General features: G+C 45.4%; 1 protein-coding gene across 11 annotated transcripts in view; it reads left to right on the forward strand.

The window, feature by feature from the left end:
- MYOCD (myocardin) overlaps window positions 1–23,621 on the forward strand; it is a 96,366-nt gene extending 72,745 nt beyond the window's left edge. For 5 of the 11 annotated variants that reach the window (XM_072730385.1, XM_072730381.1, XM_072730384.1 and 2 more), the window contains 7 exons: window positions 596–843; window positions 2,424–2,577; window positions 11,367–12,296; window positions 15,179–15,322; window positions 16,323–16,454; window positions 18,962–19,019; window positions 21,758–22,614. In XM_072730385.1, the coding sequence (XP_072586486.1) occupies window positions 596–843; window positions 2,424–2,577; window positions 11,367–12,296; window positions 15,179–15,322; window positions 16,323–16,454; window positions 18,962–19,019; window positions 21,758–22,311 (2,220 nt within the window). In that variant the 3' untranslated portion in view covers window positions 22,312–22,614. Of the gene's footprint in view, window positions 1–595; window positions 844–2,423; window positions 2,578–11,366; window positions 12,312–15,178; window positions 15,323–16,322; window positions 16,455–18,961; window positions 19,020–21,757 lie in introns of all 11 variants that reach the window. The other 6 variants (XM_072730383.1, XM_072730387.1, XM_072730382.1 and 3 more) reach the window with 2 other exon arrangements.
- Window positions 23,622–24,531: the final 910 nt, after the last annotated feature.

A 24,531-nucleotide genomic window follows, 5' to 3' on the forward strand; every position in this document is an offset into this window, starting at 1 on the left:
TGACCCTTCTCATATTAAGTCAAATATCATTATCTCAGAGGGTGTCAGTTCCTGGGGTTATTTATACCAGTATTTGGGGTATTGGTGGGAGGGGGGGCTATCTTATTTTTCCACTCAAAGCAGCAAAAAGCCACATTAAAGACAAGCTTAATTTGATCCAAGATGATGTCATTAATAAGTCATTGTTCTAAGTGCATCACCAAAGGTGATTTCATGTATCCATAGGAAGGAACTTTCCTATGACTCCATATCAAGATCAGATCATGTCCTTTATCAGGCCATCTGTTGGTTTTAGCTTAGGAAAGAATTCTAGGCGAAATGCAGGCTTACATCTTACTCTGCACTGGGAAGGAAATGCTCCTGGAGCCACTTCTAAGATTCATGAACCCCCTTTCTAGGGTGAGGCACTTGCAATAGATCTGTTCAACAGATACCTCAGTGCCCCAGGACCTCTTTGTGCATTGTGCCTTTGCTGAATTGTATTTCTGGGATTCAAGAAAGCTCATTAAACAGAACGTCCTCATGATGTAGCCATGACATCCATCCATGCCTACCCACCCCTAAAGCACCTGCTGTTTCTTCATCCCCTTTGCAGTCCAAATCTTTGAGCGACAGTAAGAACCGCCACAAAAAGCCCAAGGACCCCAAGCCCAAGGTGAAGAAGCTCAAATATCACCAGTACATCCCCCCAGACCAGAAGGCAGAGAAGTCCCCTCCGCCCATGGACTCGGCCTATGCCCGGCTGCTCCAGCAGCAGCAGCTCTTCCTGCAGCTCCAGATCCTCAGCCAGCAGCAACAGCAGCACCGGCTCAGCTACCCCGGGATTCACCAAGCTCAGCTCAAGTAAGTCGGGAGAGCCCAGGGCAGTGGTAGTGGTGAGCAGAGGCCACTTGGGGAGGCCTCCTCTGTGTCTGAGGCTCAGGGGGCCAGCACCTGGGTGCCCAGTGAGTCCCCGATTGCACCACATCCTCATCTTATAGGTTTCAAATGGGACTGGATTTAGAAACCATGCCCACCTTTCCAGGAACAGAAGGCCCAGGGTCGGGGGTAGCAAATAAATCGATGTCCTCGTAAGAGGTATCTTTGGGAAAAGAGAAAGGATTGGCACTCTCAGATTGAATTGTAGAAGCAGAAAAGAAAACCCATCTAAGAATGACTCCATTTCTTGGATCTGCTCAGCCCCTATGCTTTGGGAAGCAACAAAGCTGGGTGACTGGGTACCAGCCCCGAAAATTGACTCCGGGACCCAGGCATGTGACCTCACTGTGGGTCACCTTTTAACTAGGTATTCGCTTCAACTCTAAAGTTGGGATGTGGGTTCTGCTACCTGTCCCCGTTCAGCCTCAGGTCGGGTTGGCAATGATGCTGAGTGCAGAGTGTAGACGTGCTTAACCAGGCGAGCTGGTGCACCCACAGGACAGCGCATCTGCTCAGCCATAGCTGGCCATGCCCTCTCCCCTATGCCAAAGGCTCTATGGCTCCCCTCTGTCCTCCCAGGTCTCAGCTGGAGTGTCACTTGTCACTTACCACTGAGCACGCACCGTTGTTGTCTTCACCCTGCCTCTTCTGCTGATTTATTTCTTGCCTGATCCCTGCAGGCCATTAGCTTGTGACCTGATCTAAACACAAGCTACCCATGAAGGGTTCTGGCCACCCAAATCTAATGTGTGGGGGGTAGGGGCCTTTCCCCACAGCACCAAGCAATTCTCTGGTGCTGGGTGCCCTACATAGAAGTTGTAACCTGGGCTTTCGGTTGAGCCCAGCTATAGAGTAGAGGTTCCCACAATTTCCACCTTGGGTCTGATTAATTTGCTAGAGTGGCTCGCAGAAATCAGAGAAACACTTTACTTACTAGATCACTGGTTTATTATAAAAGGATATAACTCAGAAACAGCCAGATGGAAGAGATGCATGGGGCAAGGTAAGGGGGGAAAGTGAGGAGCTTCCATGCCCCTTCCAAGCAGGTCACTCCCCTCGTTCTCCACGTGTTCACCCACCTGGAAGCTCTCTGAACGCCATTCTTTTAGGTGCTGTGGAGGCTGCATTACAGGCAAGAGTGATTAAATCATTGGCCATTGAGGAATGACTCAGCCTCCAGCCCAGTTCCCCAGAGGTCAGAGGGTGGGGCTGACAATCCCAATCTCAAACCACAGGGTTGGTTCTCAGGCAATCAGCCCCCATCCTTAAGTGACCTAGGGGCTTTCACAAAGTTGCCTCACTGACATAATAGGTGACACCTTGGTGGCTCTCATCACTGAAGGAGATTCTAAGGATTTTAGGAGCTCTGTGCCAACAAGAGGGACAGGACCCAATATGTAATTCCTCGTTGTAGATCACAGTACTACACCCCCATATATATATATGTATATATATATATATATTTGGCCCATATTTTAAGTGCCTCTTTTTTGTTTGTTTTTCAGGGAGCCAAATGAACAGATGGTCAGAAATCCAAACTCTGCTTCAACACCACTGAGCAATACCCCTTTGTCTCCTGTCAAAAACAACTTTTCTGGACAAACTGGTGTCTCTTCTCTCAAACCAGGCCCACTGCCATCAAACCTAGATGACCTGAAGGTATAGGATTTGGTGTGATTCTCTTCCCTTTCCTTCCTTCCTTCCTTCCTTCCTTTCTTCCTTCCTTCCTTCCTTCCTTCCCTTCCTTCTTCCTTCCCATCTTCAACAAATACATCAGTAGTTTTTTTTAAGGTTTTACTTTTAAGTAATCTCTACACCCAACATGGGGCTCGAACTCACAATTGCATGATCAAAAGTTGCATGCTCCACTGACTAAACCAGCCAGGTGCCCCAACAAATACGTAAGTAGATTTTTAACATTTTTAGCACCCCCCCCCCTTCCCATACAGCAGAAGACCCTGGGCTTCTAGCTCAGGTCTTTCACTGGTTGTGCCACCTTGGGTTAGTTTCTTAATTTTTCTGCATCGTAGATTGCTTATTTGCATATGTGATATTTTGTGAGAACCCAGTGGAATCGTATATACATGGTAGAGCTTAGCATAGAGGGTGCTACAAGATTGATGTGGACTTCCAGAATGCTCTAAACCAGCAGTCAGTTCCGTGATGAACTTTTTACCAATCTCTGGTGAAAAACAAGGACCACGGTAAAGGGCTTTTCAAAAATCTAAGTGTGTTCAGCATACCTGACTGCACTTCATTTAAAGTATTTATTTCCTCCTGATGTTTTGAATCTAAAGAAAGATCCTGTTTAGAAACAATGATAGTCGTGGGTGGAAGTTGAATGTTTCTGGTAGAGTTTTGTTTTTTTCTTCGTATTAAGTAGGGCTATCATTAAATAAGGATGTTAGTCTTGTGTAACAAGATGAAATGTTGGTAACCCTGTGACCGCTGTGTAATTTGAAACAACATACTGTCCTGTGAAATCCCCAAGTCTGAGAACTTCGGCCTTGACATATGACAACAATGTGTCGAGTGCTACATGTGTCTGGGAGCAGTTAGGATGAATCACGGACTTCAGGGACTTCCGTTCATTGAAATGACCCTGGGCTTTGAGCTGAGCCTCACACATTCCAGAGCGGGGCTCACGATTGCATGTTCATCCATCCGCTATTTACAAAAGAACCGAAGGAGGCAGTGGCGGTGCCTTTGACTTCTCTAATGTGTGAGCACACCTGCTCCCCTCAATGCCTCCTCATTGTCTGTGATTCCAACTGTTTACCTGGTTTCCACCCACCTATTACTCTCCTCCCCAAAGGACCTTATCATTTGTCCCTGAAAAGCCAAATTCCTACAGATCCCCATGGTCTTCACCGTGCCAGGCTTTCTCAAGCCTTTATTGGTCACTCTCTATTCCCATTCCCGGTCTTTGGTCATTGTCTGCTTTGGGGGAATGGTGGGATTGGGATTATTTCAAATGAAAAGATTAATTCTATGGCTGCCAATGGCCAAGTGCAGTCAATAAAATGTATCTTGGGTTATGATATCAAAAGCTCCTCTGTTCCTTCCACTTGGAATAAAAATGCTTAGGTTTTCATTGAGCTCGTTCCAATTTAGCATCCACAGACCTGAAGAGGATCTCATAGGCCTGTGATAATGCCCTCCAGAGCAAGTCACCCACCTTCACTCCCCAGGTCATAAATCCACGGAGGTATTAAATTAGGTCCTCTCATCTAGAAAACAATAAGCTAAATGAAGTAAGCCAGACACAACAGGACAACTATCATATGAGTCTACTTCTATAAGATACCTAGAGAAATTCAAAGAGACAAAAAGTAGAATGGTGACTGCCAGGGTTGGGGAGAGGAGGAAAGAGGAGTGGGTGTGTAATGGGTACACAGTTTCTGCTTGTAATGTGGGAAATGTTCTGGGGATAGATAATAGCGATGTTTGCACAACAGTGTGAGTGTAGTAATTCCACTGAACTGCATACTTAGAAGTGCTAATAGTGTATTTGATGCCCGTACATCTTTAACCACAATAAAAAAAGATTTTTTAGATGCTCCTGGGTGGCTCAGTTGATTAAGCATCTGACTCTTGATTTTTTAGCTCAGGTCTTGATCTCAGGATTGTGAAAAATCTTTTTCTAAAAGTTTTTTTTGTTTAAGATTTTTAAAAAATCAGCCTACCTTAGGATGGGAGCCCAGTTCATGTAGATCTGAAGCTTCCTTGACCCCAGACAACATAGTCCCACCCATAGTCATGGGTGATGTGCCATCTGGCAGAGCCACCAAAGATGATTTCCTTGACGGCACACGCTCAGAACAATTGGCTGGCTAGAGTTAGAATTAGCATAGGTTCTGGGAAATGATGATAGCAGCAACTGACATTTTTTTAGTGTAACTATCAGTTGACCATGCTGTATAGATTTGCTTCCATTTTCACCCCGCAGAATAGGTTTTAAATATGAACATAAAAATCAGGACCTCAAAGAGGCTAAATGAATAAGATCTAACTCATTATCAAATGAGTAAGGCATAAACCATATCAAATATTTTTGATACTTACTTTTATCATGAATGCTATAAAATGATTTGCTATATAGAACAAAGATACTATTTTTTAAAGATTTTTTAATTGTGGGATCCCTGGGTGGCGCAGCGGTTTGGCGCCTGCCTTTGGCCCAGGGTGCGATCCTGGAGAACCGGGATCGAATCCCACATCCGGCTCCCGGTGCATGGAGCCTGCTTCTCCCTCTGCCTGTGTCTCTGCCTCTCTCTCTCTCTCCCTCTGTGACTACCATAAATAAAATAAAATAAAAAATTTTAAAAAAAAGATTTTTTAATTGTTTTTAAAGGTTTTATTGTTTTTAAAGATTTATTTATTTGAGAGAGAGAGAGAGAGAGAGAGAGCAAGCATGTGTGGAGGGAGGAGCAGAGGGAGAAGTAAATTCCCGGCTGAGCACAAAGCCCGATGCGGGGCTTGATCCCAGGACCCTGAGATCACAACCTGAGCCAAAGTCAGACACTTCACCAACTGAGCCGCCCAGGTACCCCTAGAAGAAAAATATTGTTAATAAATCTAACATCAACCCTAATGGCACAGGTAAGAGAAGTGAGGGAAATATGTTAGTTCTATGAGGACATAGGTTAACATGTAAAAGAGATTCTTTTATCTCTACATTTTCTCCCCAGACCTGTAGAAGCCATCCCACCTTGGTCTGATCATTTGACAACTTTGTCTTGTGTTTCCAGAACCCACAAGTCAATCCTGGATGCTAACATCTGAAAATAGACTTAGATCTCATCCTGTAGAAGCCTAAGAACCTTTAAATTATGAATAAGTTTGGTAAATTCATAGGATTTAGTTTTAGTTTCTCTGGTAACACTGATTTGTGTATTTTAAGAAATTAAAGTAGGAAGTCTGGAGTTATATTTGGGAGACATATGACATTTATCATATCAACTCAACATCCCTACATGTGTTGCATGTTGTAAAGTTTTAGTGATCAGTTGTGAGTTTACCATTGATACTGTAGGCACAAGTTTCACTGAGGTCATATGGTAACTGTATAAATGTCTTGCTTACCCCTGCCCCTCCCCCCACCCCACCAGAAAGAGGTTATGCAAGTTAACCAGCTTATAGATGACAAAGCCGGGGTTTAAACTTAAGTGAGTAATTTTGTTTTGTTTTAATTTAATTTAATTTAATTTAATTTAATTATTTAATTTAATTTTAAATTCCAGTAGAGTTAACTAATATAAGGTTGTATTAGTTTCAGGTACACAATATAGCAATTCAACAATTCTGTACAACACCCAAAGCTCATCACAACAAGTGTGTTCCTTGATCCTCATCACGTATTTCACCCATCCTGCCACCAGCTTCCCCTCTGGTGACCATCAGTTCTCTATAATTAAGAGTGTGTTCTTGATTTCTCTCTCTCTCTTTTCCTTTGCTCTGTTTGTTTCTTAAATTTCACATATGAGCGAAATCACATGGTATTTTGTCTTTCTCTGACTGACCTATTTCACTTAGCATTATACTCTCTCACTCCATCCATGTTGTAGCAAATGGCAAGATTTTTTATTTTTTATGGCCGAGTAATATTCCACGGTATACATATACCACATCTTCTGTATCCATTCATCTATCAATGGACACTGGGCTTCTTCCATAATTTGGCTATTTTAAATAATGCCACTCTAAATATAGAGATCTAAGTATGCCTGTAAATTCCTGTTTTTGTTTTTGTTTTTTTTAGTAAATATCCAGTCGTATGATTACTGGATTGGACACAAGTTCCATTTTTAATTGCGTGATCTCAAAGGTTTTCTTTTGTCACTCAAGATGAGGATGGAAAAGGGGATGGACAGATGGAGAAACCTTAATTGGACTTGGCCACTGGGTGAATGAGGAGAGGTATCACTCAGGATTGGGATACCAGGGGCAGGAAACAGGAGGATAGAATGGGGAAGTGATCTGAACGGGTGTTGGAAAGTGCATTCAGTTTGGGGAAATTGAGTCATAAGTACCATCAGGACAACCAAGAGGGAAAGTCTACCCAGTTTCCAAGCAGTTAGAAACATACCAACCTAGGTCAGCTCAACTGTGTTGTCAGGCTAGGCACAGAAATTTTGGAATTTGGAAAGTAGGTCTGGAAAGTAGGGTGGTTCGTTGAAGCCACAAGACTGAAAGAGATGAAGGAGAGCAATTGGAAAGAGTGGAAAGGGTGGAAGGAGAGAAGAGGAATAAAGGAAGCAGGTGATATAACCACCTCCTTCCTTGGAAAAGGAAGAAATAGGAGGAATTAATGAAGGTGACCCTTACAACAGGCAATCAGAAAGATAAGGTATCGAAGGTGGTTGTTCTCCCCAGATGCTCATGTTTTACTTAAAAAGAGTAAAAGGGTAAAAGCACTGAGAAAAAGAGTTTGATTTCTCATTAAAAGTTATACGTGGGGGGCACCTGGGTGGAGCAGTTAAGCGTCTGACTCTTTTTTTTTTTTAGAATTTATTTATTTATTCATGAAAGACACACAAAGAGAGGCAGAGACACAGGCAGAGGGAGTAGCAGGCTCCCTGTGGGGAGCCCAAGGGGGGACTCGATCCCGGGACCCCAGGGTCATGCCCTGAGCTGAAGGCAGGCGCTCAACCACTGAGCCACCCAGGTGTCCCTAGCATCCAACTCTTGGTTTTGGCTCAGGGTCATGGTCTTGGGATCATGAGATGCAGCCTCCGCACTCAGCAGGGAGCCTGCTTAAGATTCTCCCTCTCCCTCTGCCCCGACCCCAACTCTTGCTCACTCTCTCTCAAATAAATAAATAAATCTTTTTTTTTTTTTAGATATACATGGTAACATCACAGTATATGTACTTTTTTGCTAATGTTGTATGTGGATTTTTTCTTTTTTTCACGTATCTAAGAAACTAGAGAGCCAGAGAGCATGATAGCATGAGGGAGAAACAAGAAAATAATGGGAAATGTAAAAACTGGGAAAAATATGATGGATATTAAGAAATAATTGTTCATGTGGGTTTTTAGTTGTGATAATGGCCTTTGATCCATGTTTTTTTTAATGCACTTATTTTTTTAAGGAAAGATATCAAAATATTTACAGATCAAATTGTGTGATGTGCTTCAAAATAATTCAGGAAATGGAGTGGAAGTGGTTTGAGGTCTAAATGAATCAAGGCTGGGCATGGATGGATTGTTGTTGAAGCTGATTGATGGGTACATGGGTTTATTATACTTTTTATCGACTTTTATATATGTTCGACATTTTCTATAATATGCGGTTGAAAGAGTGATCGGCAATTAAAACGTCAGTGAGTGTACACAAACCTTTGTCCCAAGCAAGCCCACGCAGCACAATACTCTGAAATGTAAGGTAAACTAAATTCAACAATTATTCAGGTTATTTTGGAATATGAGCTTCATTATTTAATGATGTAGTTTAAAATATTCAGTGCCAGAACATATTCTAAAAATAAACATAGAACTCATTAATTTTAAGTAATTCAAAGTTAAAACAATAATGAGTTGCCATTCTTCACTTTTTCAACCCAGCAAATCTGAGAGAAAATGACAAAACAATACCAGAAAGACGAAGGGGGTGATGGTATGCTTACGCTTGCGGCAGAGTGAGTTGCTATAATCCTTTTAAAATAACTTCTAAGTGATAATAAAGTAATTATTTACTATTGAAACATGATAGTATAGGGAGAAATAAAGAGTATTTTAAAAGATAATTGACCCACAGCATTGCAGAATATATTTCCTTGTAAACTTAATTTTTTAATTTTTTTAAAGATTTTATTTATTTATTCATGAGAGACACAGAGAGAGGCAGAGACACAGGCAGAGGGAGAAGCAGGCTCCATGCAGGGAGCCCGATGTGGGACTGGGTCCCAGGACCCCGGGATCCCGCCCTGAGCCCAAAGGCAGACGCTCAAACGCTAAGCCACCCAGATGTCCCCCCAAAATACTAAAATTCTTGCCAAAGAATACATATTGTAAAAATTTCTGTCCTGAATGTTTGTGCCAATCTACCGCCAGAAACAGTGCTGAGGCAACATTTTTCAAGCATGAATGTACACACTAAACCACCTGGGTTTCCGGGTAAAATACAGGTTCTGATTCAGTAGATGTGGGGAGGAGGCCTGAGTGTCTGCATTTCTAACACGTCTTCAGATGCCGTCAGAGCTGGTGGTCCAAGGACCACACTGGAATAACAAGGTATTAAGAAACTTTTTTAAAAAACAAATTTTTATTTGCTCATTTTTGCTGCTGTTTCAATAATGCAAAGTGTAATTAATTCCTTTGTCAATCTGATGAATGCAAAAATATGTCTATATTTATTTATTTGGATTACTACTGCTGGTACATGTACATTATTGGCCGTTTTAAAAATATATATCTTTCATCTGTGACCATGCCCATTACCCATTTGTGTTGATTTATTTCAGGGGTTTGTTAGGCACACTTGGTACATCGAGCTTACTAACACTTTATTATTTGTCCTGCAATTATTTTTGTCTGAGGCTGCTATCAGCATTTGCATTTTCCTTTGGTGTTTTTGACTTATAGGGGTTTTTGATTTTTGTCGTCAGTATTTTTAGGATCACCTTCTTTGCTTTTACGCTCAAAAGAGCTTTCCCTGCAGAATATCAGAAGAATATTTCCCTATATGCTCTTCTAGGTGTTTTATGGAATTACTGACTCTTAGATATTTAATGTTTCCTGTTTTAATTACAAAAGTAATATGTGAAATGTTTAGGATGCAGAGATAGAGAGAAGCATTGTTAACATTTTAACCTATGTTTATCTACATATTTTCATCTGCAAGCATAGGTTTAAATACCTATATACATACACACAAATTTCTATAATTCTTAGAAAAATAGAATCAAGCCATTCAAACTACTTTTCACTTAAAAATATACCATAAACAGTTATTCATTATTTTATGTGAACAAATAAATAAATCTATAAATGTATTTAGCATCAGTTTTAATGGATTTAAGTATTCCATCATTCATAGACGGTATCACTAATTTAGTTCCCATATTTTTAGATATCGGTAGCTTATCATTGATGAAAATTATAAAAAATGCAGGGATGAAATTATTCCATGTGAATCAACATAATCATGGCAAACGCTTATACCACACTAACCATTTGCGAGACTCTATTCCGAGCACTTTACAATTGTCAAGCCATTTTAATCCTCACAAAAACATATAAGGTCAATATGATTGTCTCTGTTTTGCAGAAGGGAAATGGACACACAGTGATGACTGAGCTAGGAAGAGGCAAGGTCAGGATTTGAACCGATGGTCTTATCCTGGCATGCTCTCTCTCAGTATGTGACTATTATCTAGCCAGTTATTAAAATATGGATGTAAGCTGAGTGTCATACTATCTGTTGGCAAATTGAATTTAAATTTTTAAAAAGGGAAAAAATTAGGACATAAGTGGGGTGTCTGGATGACTTAGTTGGTTGAACCTCCAACTCTTGATTTCAGCTTAGGTCACAATCTCCAGGTGGTGGGATCAAGCCCTGCATCAGGCTCTCTCGCTCAAGATAAATAAATACATCTTTAAAAAACAAAAACAAAAACAGGGACTCCTGGGTGGCTCAGTGGTTGAGCATCTCCCTTTGGCTCAGGTTATGATCCCAGAGTCCCAGGACTGAGTCCCGCAAGGCTCCCTGCAGGGAGCCTGCTTCTCCCTCTGCCTGTATCTCTGCCTCTCTCTCTCTCTCTCTCTCTCTCTCTCTCTCTCTGTCCCTCGTGAATAAATAAGTAAAATCTTAAAAAGAAAAGAAAAGAAAAGAAAAAAGACAGGATATAGGTGTTAATGGAGAACCATAGTTCTCAAAAACTGATCCTAGGACCAGTGGCATCAGGATCCCTTGGGAACCCATTAAAAATGTACACTCTCGGTCTCCACCCCAGCCCCACTGAAGCACAAATTCAGGGCTGGGCTGGGTTGTCTGTGCTATATTTGGGGGGCCTGAGGTTCCCTCACCTGTTCAAGTTGGAGAACCCAGGACAGAAAGAACCTGCCAGGGAAAGGGGTGACCTAGGAGCAGAAGACCTGGAGTCTCAGCCTGACCTGCTGATGGCTAAACCCAAGCAGAGATCAGTCTTCCCAGCCATAAGATGGGGCCAGGACCAGGATGGGGGTGGGAAAGTAGTAGAGTAGGTGACCTCTGTGGTTCACGTGGGCTATACATTTCTAGGATTCTGGGATCGTGTAGGGGGGGGTGGGAAGCACGGTGCAAAACCTATTGCTATCAAGGGCAGGGCAGGGATGGGGGTCACCAAGTAATAGGAAAGCGGATGTTGTAAAAGCCCACGTGTGATGTTTTAAAGCTGATGTAATACTTTTTGTGTTTTTAAAGACAGTCCTTAAAAACGGTGCACTCACCACTCCCGGTTTCTGCAGGTCTCTGAGTTAAGACAGCAGCTTCGAATCCGGGGGCTGCCGGTGTCGGGCACCAAGACGGCCCTCATGGACCGGCTGCGGCCTTTCCAGGACTGTTCTGGGAACCCCGTGGCCAACTTCGGTGACATAACGACGGTCACTTTCCCCGTGACGCCCAGCAGCTCACTGCCCGGCTACCAGTCCTCCCCGACCACCAGCGCCTTATCCAACGGCTTCTACCACTTTGGCAGCACCAGCTCCAGCCCCCCGATCTCGCCCGCCTCGTCCGACCTGTCGGGGGCCGGGTCCCTGCCCGACACCTTCAACGACGCGTCCCCGTCCCTCTGCCTGCACCCGTCCCCGGTCCACGCGTGCACCGAGGAAAGCCTCCTGAGCAGCCTGAACGGGGGCCCCCTCGCCCCCGAGCTGGACGGGCTGGACTCGGAGAAGGACAAGATGCTGGTGGAGAAGCAGAAGGTGATCAACGAGCTCACCTGGAAGCTGCAGCAGGAGCAGCGCCACGTGGAGGAGCTGAGGTTGCAGCTGCAGAAGCAGAAAAGGAGCCACTGCCCCGAGAAGCCGCCACCGCCTCCCTTCCTGGCCGTCCCCATCAAGCAGGAGGACGCCGTCTCCAGCTGTCCCTTCGCGCCCCAGCAGAGATCTGGGAAGAGACAAGGCCACGGCTCAGAGGGCCAAGCGCAGGCCTGCGAAGCGGCTGGGCGCCGGCCTCTGGGGCCTGCTCCCTGCCCCGAGGCCTCCTCAGGGCCCAGCGACGCGCTGCCTTCCACGTTTCTCAGCCCCCAGTGCTCCCCTCAGCACTCGCCCCTGGGGGCTGTCAAAAGCCCGCAGCACATCAGTTTGCCCCCATCACCCAACAACCATTACTTCCTGCCCTCCTCTTCAGGCGCCCAAGGAGAAGGGCACAGGATCTCCTCACCTGTCAGCGGCCAGGTGTGTACTGCACAGGTAGGAACTCCTGCCCATGCCCCCCATGCACCCCTGCTTTCTGGATGTGGGACGTGGCTTGCTGAGGCCTCCAGAGCCCACATTGGAAGTTTTAACAGGAAGGGTTTACCAAAAGCCCAGAAGCAACTTCCGGTCTTGGAGGTAGACCAGGCTCCCCTCTCTGAGGTTGAGGTTGGCAAACTGTCTTGTAAAGGGCTCATGATGACTATTGTGCCTTCGTGGGCTGTGTGGGCCTGTGTCACAACCACTCAGCAGGACTCTTGTGTCATGAACACAGATGTGCACAACTTGTAAAGGAATGCAAATGGCTGTGCTCCAATAAAACTTCATTTATCCAAACAGGTGGTGGGCCGGATTGCCAACCCCCCTTTTCAGGACTCGTTGGTATAAAGCCTTACCACAGACCAAACCAGTTCCTCAAGAGAGCCAAAGGGGAAGTTACCAGCCCCTCCTGTTCTCTCCATCTATTGGTCTGCACAGTGCAGAGAGTTACTGAGCACCTCCTGTGTGCCAGGCCCTGATCTGGTCTCTGGGGATGAGTGCTGAACTAGTCAAACAGAAATCCCTACTCTCATGGGAAGACAGACAGCAAATAAAATAAACAGGTGAAATATATGATGTATTAGGAGATGATAGATCTTATGGAGAGAAAGCAGAGAGGGCTGGTGGCAGGACATTTTCAGATTTGCAACTTTAAATCAAAAACTTTAAATCCAGGGCCATTTGAACAAATCTATAAAGGAGGTAAGGGAGAGAGCCTGGTGAATATTTGGGGTAAAGGAAGAATCCTAAGCACAGGGGCCCCAGGGTGGGAGTTGTGTGTGGAATATTCAGAGATCAGAAGGAAGGTCCGGGCAGCCCAGGTGGCTCAGTGGTTTAGCGCTGGCTTTGGCCCAGGACGTGATCCTGGAGCCCCGGGATCGAGTCCCACATTGGGCTCCCTGCATGGAGCCTGCTTCTCCCTCTGCCTGTGTCTCTGCCTCTCTCTCTCTCTCTCTCTCTCTGTCTCATGAATAAATACATAAAATCTTGAAGAAGAAGAAGAGGAGGAGGAGGAGGAAGGAAGGCCTGTGTGGCTGGAGCAGAATGGGAGGCAGTTGTAGAGACGGCTTACGGGAGTAACTAGTTCAAAGACTCAACCAAGGCGATCATGGGAGACTTTCCTTATCCACGTAGCTCAAAAGTCATTAGGAAAGTCTACTTAAGCCTTTCTGAGAAAGAAAATGACATCATCAGGGACGCCTGGGTGACTCAGCGGTTGAGCATCAGGTGGTGATCCCGGGGTCCTGGGATCGTGTCCCGTATCGGGCTCCCCGCAGGGAGCCTGCTTCTCCCTCTGCCTGTGTCTCTCTCTGTGTGTCTCTCATGAATAAATAAATCTTTTTTAAAAAGTGATATCATCAGAAATTCTGAAATCTACATTATTGGAAAGGAAATAGGAACATACCCCCCATCACTGGATCCTGCCATATGACCAGTGTTAAGAGGCATGCCTCTGAGTGATCCTGTTAATTGTCACAGCTTTCTGAGCTCCAATTCCTTATTCTTTATTTGCCACTGAGGAAGATGAGGCTCAAGGAGGTTAAACCAGGTGTCCAGGATCACAGGGACCCAGGGTTAGCTGATTCTAAAGGACATGCCTTTCACATACTGGATGTTATGAACTCTGGGAATATGGGGTGTGGCCATAGATAATGGGAATATGCTTTTATGCACTGGCCAGAAGAACACATTCAAGCAAAAGATGTCCACTCCAGAGTGGGCACTCTGGGAGGGGTGGGGACCTCACCTGGATTAGCATCACTGTTGACAATGTTTACGGAGAGCACGGTGTCCTAGGCAACAAAGGTAAAAATAGTTCTGGAAACACAGCTCCAGACCCTAAGACCATTCTAACGATATGGATGCTCTCAAGAAGAACTAACATTTGTGCAGTGATTCATAGTTTACAAAGCACTCTCTGAGGACATGGACAAGTTACATGGTAAAAAGATAAAGAGCAATACAGAAGAACATGCCTGATGTGTGCTTCTGGGCTGCATGAAGTGTTGGGGAGGGTGGGGGAAGTGGGTTGGTCATGAAGGACTAGAAAGGTCCAGGAGGGTTTTGATTTTTTTTTTTTTTTTTTTGGTTTTTTGGTTTTTTGGTTTTTGTTTGTTCAGGAAGGTTTTGCAAAAGGGTTAGACTCAATGAGAAGGGTAGAGCTAAAAAATAAAAAAGAAAGAAAGAAAGAAAGAAAGAAAGAAAGAAAGAAAGAAAGAAAGGAAAAGAAAAGAAAGAAAAGAAAAGAAAAGAGAAAAGAAAAGAAAAGAAAAGAAAAAAGAAGAGTAGGGAAAAGAGCTTTTTTTTTTTTTAACTTTATTTATTTATCCATGAGAGACACACAGAGAGAGGCAGAGACACAGGCAGAGGGAGAAGCTGGCTCCATGAGGGGAGCCCAATGTGGGACTCGATCCCAGGACCCCAGGATCATACCCTAAGTTGAAAACAGACACTCAAGCACTGAGCCACCCAGGTGTCCTGGTAAAAGAGCATTCTGTGTGGGGAAAGACAGGGAAGTATGATGTGCAGGGCATGCTGAGGGAAGTTTGGGGAGGGATTAGTAGAACATAAGATTTTGAAGGAAGTGGGACCTGACCTGAAGCATGTTGAACGGTGGTTACAGGGGGAGACCCAATGCTGTGGCTGACTAGAGCCATGGAAGGTTTTTGAGCAATAGGTGGTGTGTATAAAGCCAGATTTGAGACTATGATAATGAGATTTAGGGAGATTTGCAAAGATAAGACCCAGGGTAGGGACAGGATTCTCAGCAAAAGCCCTCAAATATGCAGCTGGAGGCCACTTCATTGGTTGTTTCTTCCTTTCAGAACTCAGGGGCACATGAGAGCCATCCTGCAAGCTTCTCTCCCCAGCCTTCCAGCCTCCACCCGCCTTTCTCTGGAGCCCAGGCAGACAGCAGTCATGGTGCTGGGGGCAGCTCTCGTCCCAAAAGCCCAGGTGTCCAGCCAAAGGTAGGCACCTGGGAAAAGATGTAAATGTTGCCTCTTCCCTCTTCTGCGGCTTCGTCCTCCAAATGAAGAGGTTCAAAAGCAGAAACAAGTGACGTGTTAGATAAAAAACAAATCTACTTGAACAGGCTGACATGGATGTACAGATAGGGTGTTCCAAGGAGCCATCTCCCGGGGTTGTCCTAGAAATCACGAGCACTAAAATTAGCGTGGTTTGTTTGTGAAAGAACATGGCAAACCAACCAGTTTCTGTGGCGTTGAAGATTGGGATAGCGGTACATGGGAAAATAATGCCTGAGAAAGCAGAAGGCATGTGGATCTGTGCAAAGGTCTAGAACAGTGCAGAGAGTTTGAGTCACAGTGCTGTGTCTCAGTGGGGAAAAAGACAAGGTGATACATACCAGCAGGTGAAAATTAGGGATGGGAGAGAACCAGGGTATGAGAGTTCCACAGACTAATGCAGAGGTGATAAGAAGAAGACAAGCAAGATGGCCATGATGCAGAAGAGCTACCTGCCACAAGGCGTCCTTTGGAAACAGAGACCCTGAGATGCCTCAGGCACACTGTAGAACACTCATAATACACAAGGCTGGTTCCTAAAGAGATACCCCAGCAATGCCTCCCCCTCTCTGCAGATGCACCACGTTAGGAATGAAATGCCCTAGGCAGTAAAGTACTCTGGGAATTCTTGGGGTGATGGACTTCTTCACGTTGGACTGGACTCTTACTTTATATCCTTTTCTACTAGCCAAAGAGAGTTCATCCTAGAGGGAGAAATGAATCTGCCATCCTAACGTGCCCTCAGATATGGACTATGATCCACCTATGATATGCCCATGATGTGAACTACTGTCAATATATCAGGGCTGTTTTCTAACCCCTAACTCTTTTGTTTTCCCCTCATATCAATTTTTCCAAAAATCGAGCCTGGAGTTTATAAAAACAGAAGCCGTGCCATTTCCAACACATGAGTTGACTCTCTCTCTGCCTTGTATCCCCACAGATGGCTGGTTTACACTCTTCTTCCGATAAGACAGGGCCAAAGTTTTCAATTCCATCCCCAACTTTTTCCAAGTCAACTTCAGCAGTTCCAGAGATAACCCAGCCTCCATCCTATGAAGATGCCGTAAAGCAGGTAACTTTGCAAGATGTGTCCTCTGTCGAGAAGCAGGTGGCCTAAATAGACATTGTTTTTCATCATTGAGCTTCATGCAGTTTGTAGATGGTGACATTGAGTGAGTCAGGAATCCCTCGATGAAAATGGGCAAAGGGCCTGGAAGGCTAATTGCAGGAAGATGTTGCGGGTGCACAGTGCACAGAAGGTGTGCAAAGCAGGCCGAGAAGAGGTTCCGCTGGGCATCCAGGCCCCTGGACTCGGCATCAGCTGTACCAGCTGCCACTGTCAATAAGGTTGGACAAGTCCTCAACTTCTGTGATATAAAATAGGATCCCTATCTACTTTGTAAGGATTCTAGAGAGTGTAGCACTTTTACCCCATTGTCCAGGCAAGAGGTAGATACTCAGGTAGAGGGGAGCGGTTGTGTCAGGGTGATACTTTTGTAAGGTTCGTTCTTAGTTTCAGAATTCAGTGATCCTGGCAAAGTATTGATGACCGTCATCATCATGACTCTACTGTCATTTATGTTGGGAAATTTTCCAAATAAAAGGTAAAAAAAAAAAAAAAAAGGAAAGCAGTGAATGATCTTCTATTTCAAATGGTCTGGGCTTGGAAAAAAATATCAGATGGCCCTTTGTATGTGCCTGACCTCGCAAGGAAGGATTACGTCAGCTGCTGCATGCTGGTGTCCCACAGATCAAATTCAGCTTGCAGTTAGGTTTCACTTGGCTTAAAGAGTATTTTTAAATGTCAGGAGATTTTAGGCGAAAAGTAGGCTTTCTCGTTTCTGAAAAAAATGAGACGATCTAGCAACAGCAGAGCCACATTTCTATGGGAGGACAAAGTATCCACTGCCTCCTTGAACCACAGTACTGGTTGTGCATTCTATCCCTCTATCCTGTTCTATATTTGGCTCATTTCCATTACCTGCCAGACCCTGTAGACATCTAATGCCTTCTGGACTGGCAGGTGACTCATTCTCTGAGCAGCGCTCCCATGATATCGATTATTGTTGCTTTGTGTACCGGGAGTGGGCTCTCAGGGGCGAGAGATCGGTATGTGCCCCTCTTCTCCCCATTTTCTGCCTCTGGTATCTGTGAAGCATCCACAGATCCTTTATGGTTTCAAAAGAAAAGGTAAAGATCAAGCAAAGTGGACTTCCATAAATAAGACTCTACCGTACAACTCAGATGAGCTGGAGGGAAGGAGCATATACCTTACGAGTGTCTACAGGTTCCATAGGCCCTTGCAGTGAGGAACCAGGAAAGCATGAGTCACAGCCCCCCAACAGGCGGCAGATCTGTCACTTCAAAGTGAGAAAAACATCTATACTCTCTGTGTATTAAGAAGCCATGCTCCTGGGATAGAAGCCTCTCAGCCGAACTCACTCTGAAGGACTCTTGTGGGGAGCACTCTGCGTCCTTCTCCCCTTCTCTTGCTATAGGTTGTTTCAGGAGCTTTCCTGTCTGAAATGAACACTGAGCTTTATTCGTGTGGTCAGCCAATTATCATCATGTTCACAGCAGCATCATTCACAAACGGGGGGAAGCAACCCAAGTGGCCATCGATGGATGAATGATTAACCAAAATGGGGTGAATACATAGATTTAAGGGGTGCCTGGTGGCTCCGTCAGTTAAGCGTCTGCCTTTGGCTCAGGTCATGATCTCAAGGTCCTGGGATGGAGCCCCGAATTGGTGGGGGGCCCTGCTCAGTGGGGAATCTGCTTCTCCCTCTCCCTCTGCCTGCGGCTTCCTCTACTTGTGCTTGCTCTGTGTGTGTGTGTCAAATAAATAAATAAATTCTTTAAAAAAAACACAGAATTAATACTAGGCAGTCTTTTTTTTTTTTTTTTTGAGATTTTATTTATTTATCCATGAGAGACACAGAGAGAGAGAGGCAGAGACACAGGCAGAGGGAGAAGCAGGATCCCTGCAGGGAGCCCGATGTGGAACTCGATCCCAGAACCCCGGGGTCACACCCTGAGCCAAAGGTAGATGCTTAACCACTGAGCCACCACTCAACAACTGAGCCATTGAGGTGTGGCTCACTGAGTGTCACTGAGGTGTGACATTCTAACACATGTCTCAACATGGAGGAAGCTGGAGGATATTATACTGAGTGAAGCAAACCAGTAATCAAAGGAAATACACTGTATGAATCCACTTCTAGGAGGTATCAGATTTGTCAGATTCGTGGGAACAGGAAGCAGAATGGTAGTCGTCGGGGGTTGGCAGGAGGAGGATGGGGAGTTCATGTTTGATGGGGACAGAGTTCCAGCTTGGGAAGATGATAAAGTTCTGGAAGACAGATGATGGGGATGGTCACAGGATAATGTGAATGTCTGGATGCTTAAAAATGATTGTGATGATAAATGTTAATGCTGTGTGTATTTTACCACAATTAAGAAGAAAACCCTCCTTAACCAAACCTAGTTCGAAATTCTGTAGCCCTGCTTCAAGATCTCCCACGGAAGAGGTGGGCCACCTTCTCACTTCTCTGTTCTCCTCTGCTTACTTTGCAACAGCAAATGACTCGGAGTCAGCAGATGGATGAGCTCCTCGATGTCCTCATTGAAAGTGGAGGTAAGACTGCCTATGTGTTGCCCCTGGGATCCTTTGCACCTGCATGTGCTCTGGGGGCACATAAACCCTTAGGACCAAGGTCAGGTGCGCACTGGAGGTCAGAGCCAAAAGCCGTGAACAGGTACGGTGTCACTTCACATGAGCTCGCCGTCCAGGCACAGCGGCTGACTCCCTCAGCGACTTTTGTCCCTCTGTCCTAGGAGCTTGCTCACCAATCATTGTGCCAGTTTGCATTCCCAACCCAATCACTATTTCCCTGAGTGCTTCCTCTTGCTCTTCCCATTTCTCTCTGCCTTTCTAATCCCAATCTCCCTAACCTGTTAAGAAGAAGAAGAAGAAAAGAAGAAGAAGAGGAAGAAGAAGAAGAAGAAGAAGAAGAAGAAGAAGAAGAAGAAGAAGAAGAAGAGAGCAGACAAAGCAAGTTTTGTGCTACCTACCCAAAATGAAATTCAATTAGTAATCTCCTGCTGGATGGTCCATTCATGCTCAGATGTCATTCCAGTCTTGCAAAAAAGAAAGAAGAAAGAAAGAAGAAAGAAAGAAAGAAAGAAAGAAAGAAAGAAAGAAAGAAAGAAAGAAGGAAAGAAAGAAAGAGAGAGAGAGAGAGGGAGGGAGGGAGGGAGGGAGGGAGGGAGGGAGGAAGGAAGGAAGGAAGGAAGGAAGAAAGAAAGAAAGAAAGAAAGAAAGAAAGAAAGAAAGAAAGAAGAAAGAAAGATCAGCATGTTCATTTTGCCTCCTTTTTAGTCATTCCTTTATTTTTAAAAGAATTATAACACATGTCTATGGCATGTGTCTAGACATGGCATATGCCCAGAATTTGAAACCACACAGATGCATTAAGATCATATAAGGAGAACATGTAGATAGGAAAAAACAAACAAACACACCGCAAGGCCAAGCCTTTCGATAAGAACTTTAAGGTTCGGGGAAGGAGTGGCCAGGCATGGTACTAGGCTCAGGGCCGCACCAGACCAAGTCCCCACCTTTGTGGAGCCTGCAGTCTGGGAAGGCAGATGGACAATAGGCAAGTGAACAGGTAATTCCTACATCGTAGCAAGAGGAAGAAGAAAAAGATGGGCATGGGCATGTGTATCTTTGTAAGTTTTTGTAGCAGACAGAGGAGAGGGTGATGTCGGACACCCTATATTTTTAATGAAATCTATGGCCAGATCAGCAAAGGTAAGGGTGCAGGAGGAGAGCATGGGAGATTGGAGGACCGAAGAACCATTCAAGGACAGTTATAAATCCCTCATGAATGAATTCTCTGGGGAAGCACAGTAGAGTTCTAGGCTGTATTAAGTGCCACTGATAGGACTGTGATCATGAATCTAAAGTGAGACCAGTCAGCTCCATTGTGTCATTTTTCTCTTGCAACCAAGATTCATCCAGGCGTGGCCTTTTTTTTTTTTAAGATTTTATTTATTTGAGCGAGCATGAGCACGGAGAAAGGCAGGTGGAGAGGTGGAGGAGAGGCAGACTCCCCACGGAGTGGGGAGCCCCATGCAGGGCTTGATTCCAGGACCCGGAGATCATGACCTGAGCTGAAGGCAGACGCTTAACCGACTGAGCCACCCAGGCACCCCTAGGTATGGGGTTTTGCCACAGGAATATGATGCAAGGAGAAAAGAGCAAAGGGATTGAGAATATTTATAAGACGGAGCTATGATGGTGGAGCAGAGCATACTGGCTAGGCAGGAAAAGAAGCGAGAGCCAAGGGGGTTGCTGGATGGAGAAAGTACTAGAGTCTAGACTGCAGTGACCCCAAGCGGCTGAGAAACTCATCACAGGGTGCTTAATAAATGAACTAGAGGAATGGGAGGGGATGGCTGGAGAGGGGAGATTTTGCTTGAGATTGAGCTTCCAGGGAATGCAGTATTTGGGGCTCTAGGGTGTCCAACAGAGTGGGAATGGAGGGACCACTGGAGTGGAGGCAGTAGGGTGTCAAGGCACTGGGAGGCCACTGGACACTCAGCCCCTTCCCAGGATGCCGAAGTCACGGAGAAGGACAAGAGCTGAAGTGGGAAGGGCAGTGAACTGGGGAATGGGGTTTTCAGTGCCTGTGGGAGGGGGACCCGGAGATGACTGCAGGGAGGGCGGCGCAACCCTCGAAACCACCGAAACCACCGAGGAGCTGGCAGGAGGATGACGAGGGTGACAATCAGAAGGTGGCAGTGGTGTGGCGCCTGATGACTCACCTTCTGGCTCCCCCACTGAGAATGTAAGGAGGATGCAGTGTCCTTGGGGACAGCCAGGTATCAGTGAAGGAGCAGGTCAAGGGACCTTCTTGGAGAGGTGGCTGATGAGAGTGGAACTGCCACATAGAAAGTGTTTGGGGAGGGACGGGAGAGAAGAACTGGGCACAGAAGGAGCACTTTCGAGGATGAGACTGGGTGAAGAAGCAGTGACCTTTCTGGTCTGACCTTTCATGTCTAAGTGTGACTCCTTTGTTCCAAAGATCCATCCTATGTAGGGACGCCTGGGTGGCTCAGTGGTTAAGCGTCTGCCTTTGGCTCAGGGTGTGATCCTGGGGTCCTGGGATCAGGTCTCACATTGGGCTCCCTGCAAGGAGCCTGCTTCTCCCTCTGCCCGTGTCTCTGCCTCTCTCTCTGGGTCTCTCATGAATAAATACATACAATAAACACACACACACACACACACACACACACAACCAAGATCCATCCTATGTAACCTGTTCCACTTGAAGCCATTTAACAGTTCCCGTTGTGTTTTGCCACCAGAAATGCCAGCCGACGCTAGAGAGGATCATTCGTGTCTTCAGAAAGTCCCCAAGATAGCCGGATCCTCCCGGAGCCCCACTGCTGCCGTCGCCAAGCCCTCGTCCTCTGGAGCCCAGCTCTCCTTCGACCCCTATGGCGCCGACAGCGACGAGCACCTTGAAGTCTTATTAAATTCCCAGAGCCCCTTAGGAAAGGTGAGCGATGTCGCCCTTCTCAAAATTGGGAGCGAGGAGCCTCCTTTCGATGGGATCGTGGATGGATTGTCCGGGAAGGCTGCAGAGGAGCTGTTCAGCGCACACGAGATCTTGCCGGGCCCCCTGTCCCCAATGCAGACTCAGTTCTCGCCCTCGTCTGTGGACAGCAGCGGGCTGCAGCTCAGCTTTACCGAATCCCCGTGGGAGACCATGGAGTGGCTGGACCTCACTCCGCCCAGCTCCACCCCGAGCTTTAGCTCCCTCGGCACGGGCGGCCCCAGCATCTTTAACATTGATTTCCTGGATGTCACGGATCTCAACCTGAATTCCCCCATGGACCTGCACTTACAGCAATGGTAGGGCGCCCGAGGCCGGGGCGCTGAGGAAGAGCGCTGGGAGTCCCGCGGGGGACAGCACCCAACCAAAGACACTCACACCATCCAAAAGCAGGAGGAGGAGAGGAAGAGGACAAGGGAATTGCAAAGAAACCGTGGAGACTTCTGTGACCATCAGCGAGAACAAATAGTCACTGACCAACAGTCAGTGACTGCTAATGATTTCAGCAATGCATTCCAGAATGTGCTTTCTCAGATCAAGAATGCCCCCACCCCACCCCACCCCACCCCAAAAAAGAAATTCTTTCACTGCCTTTTCAAACACCAATATTCTCGTGGCCCATGATTTTTCACGGGCATGGTTCGGGCAAGATCTCACATGGTAAGCCTCTCTCATGAATTTATGAGACATACTATGGAAAGATGTCTAGGGGGTATAGCATGACCATCACCGTTTCTGGAAGATATACCCGTGGTGGAGGCTGCTTCCTATCACTTCCCTCCTTGTCTCTCAAAACAGAAGTCAGGCCCAACTTCAGTTAGGTTTTTGAGGTAAAGTAGAGAGACAGAACCAGTCCGTTCCCAGGGAAAGGAAGTCAACTCGGTGTCCCCTGGCCGCAAAGCTGCCCCCTTGGGGTGGTTCCAGGCCTTAACCCAGGACTCTGTGTGATCCCAGATAACAACTAACCTATATCTGGTCCAAAGAACGCTACCCAGAATTTCCCTTCTTTGCCAGCCAGTAGCTAGATCACTTCCAACTGTCTCTGTGGTGATAAGCACCATGGAACAGTCAAGAACCAAAACTCCAACAAAACTCAAAGCCTCCTGCCATTGAAGGTTCCCCAACACAACCCCCTTTAGTTTCAAAGACCGGAAGTGACCCCATAAGCAGAAGAAAAGACTATCTCTAGCTTCAGGAAGCCATACCAGGAATCGTTCAGACAGGCCTAAAAATCACTGTTTCACGTGTCATGAGAATAAGCACCATTGATTACTACAACAGGATAACTATTTAGGGAGGTCCAACTTTTTTTTGCGGGGAGGGGTTGGTGGTCTACTTCAGTTTATCTTTCTCCCACTTTTCTTTCAAGATACCAATCTCTTCTTGCTCTTCTTTTGAAACTCTTTCTACCCCAATATCAAGAGGGACTCCTCAGATCTAACAAGCTGCCATACCCCTAATAAAGCCGTATTTTAAAAGGCTAAAACACCAGGTTCTCCCAGAGAACTCATTCTCCGTATGCATCATTTGCTGGAAAAAAAAGAAAGAAAGAAAGAAAGAAAGAAAGAAGAAAGAAAGAAAGAAAGAAAGAAAGAAAGAAAGAAAGGAAGGAAGGAAGGAAGGAAGGAAGGAAGGAAGGAAGGAAGGAAGGAAAAGGCCGAAAGCATGTCCTTGGGGGAAAAAAACTGGTGACATGGCCCATCAGTCTCAAAGCTCATTCTGCTCCCATTTTGATTCATAGCAATCATTGATTTGGGTGGTTTTGGGGAAATTGGAAACCATTACATTGTAAAGATAGATCTGAATTATATTTACAAGGAGAGAGTGTTTCAGGTCTGAGTCAGTAAAAGAAAAACACGGTTGTACATGGAACACGAAGGAAAGAAGGAAGACGATGGTCTTGTGTGCATTCCTCATTACCTCGTGCTTTTGCTGGGAGTTGAAAAACTCAAATGGCAGGACGGTCTCTCTCAAGCTCACTGTGGCTCCAACTCACCGTCTCATAGTGTTGCATGCTGTAGAAAGTAGCTATTGCTGGTTGGTTGGTTTGTTGTTGTTGTTGGTTTTTTTTTTTTTTTTAATTTAAATCACTAAGGCACTGTTTTCTTCTTTTGTAAAAAAAATAATAATAATATTCACTGTGCACTTATGGAGAAGATAACCAAAAATGTTGTGATTTTAGAAGTTCTCTTTTTGATAAACCAAAGATTCAGAAGTCATTCCGTTGTTAGCTTGTAAACATGTGTGAACACAGAGTGTTTTGGGGGGGACTGCTGCTCTGAAAGCTGCCCAGTCTTTTGTGGGGGCAGGTATGCATGTGTGTATAGAGATATACATATGCATATGTATGTGTGTATATATGTGTGCATATATATGTGCATATGTGTAGGTCTGCACACGTGTGTATATTTGTACGTGTCTTGAAATGCAGTGTTATGGAGAGTTCTATACCAAAAGCCCTCAAGCCCCAATTTGCTGTGAAATGATACTCGGCCTTTCTCACTATGAGTTCCTGATTCATCA

The sequence above is a fragment of the Vulpes vulpes genome, chromosome 12, assembly GCF_048418805.1.
Source record: "Vulpes vulpes isolate BD-2025 chromosome 12, VulVul3, whole genome shotgun sequence".
NCBI lineage: Eukaryota > Metazoa > Chordata > Mammalia > Carnivora > Canidae > Vulpes > Vulpes vulpes.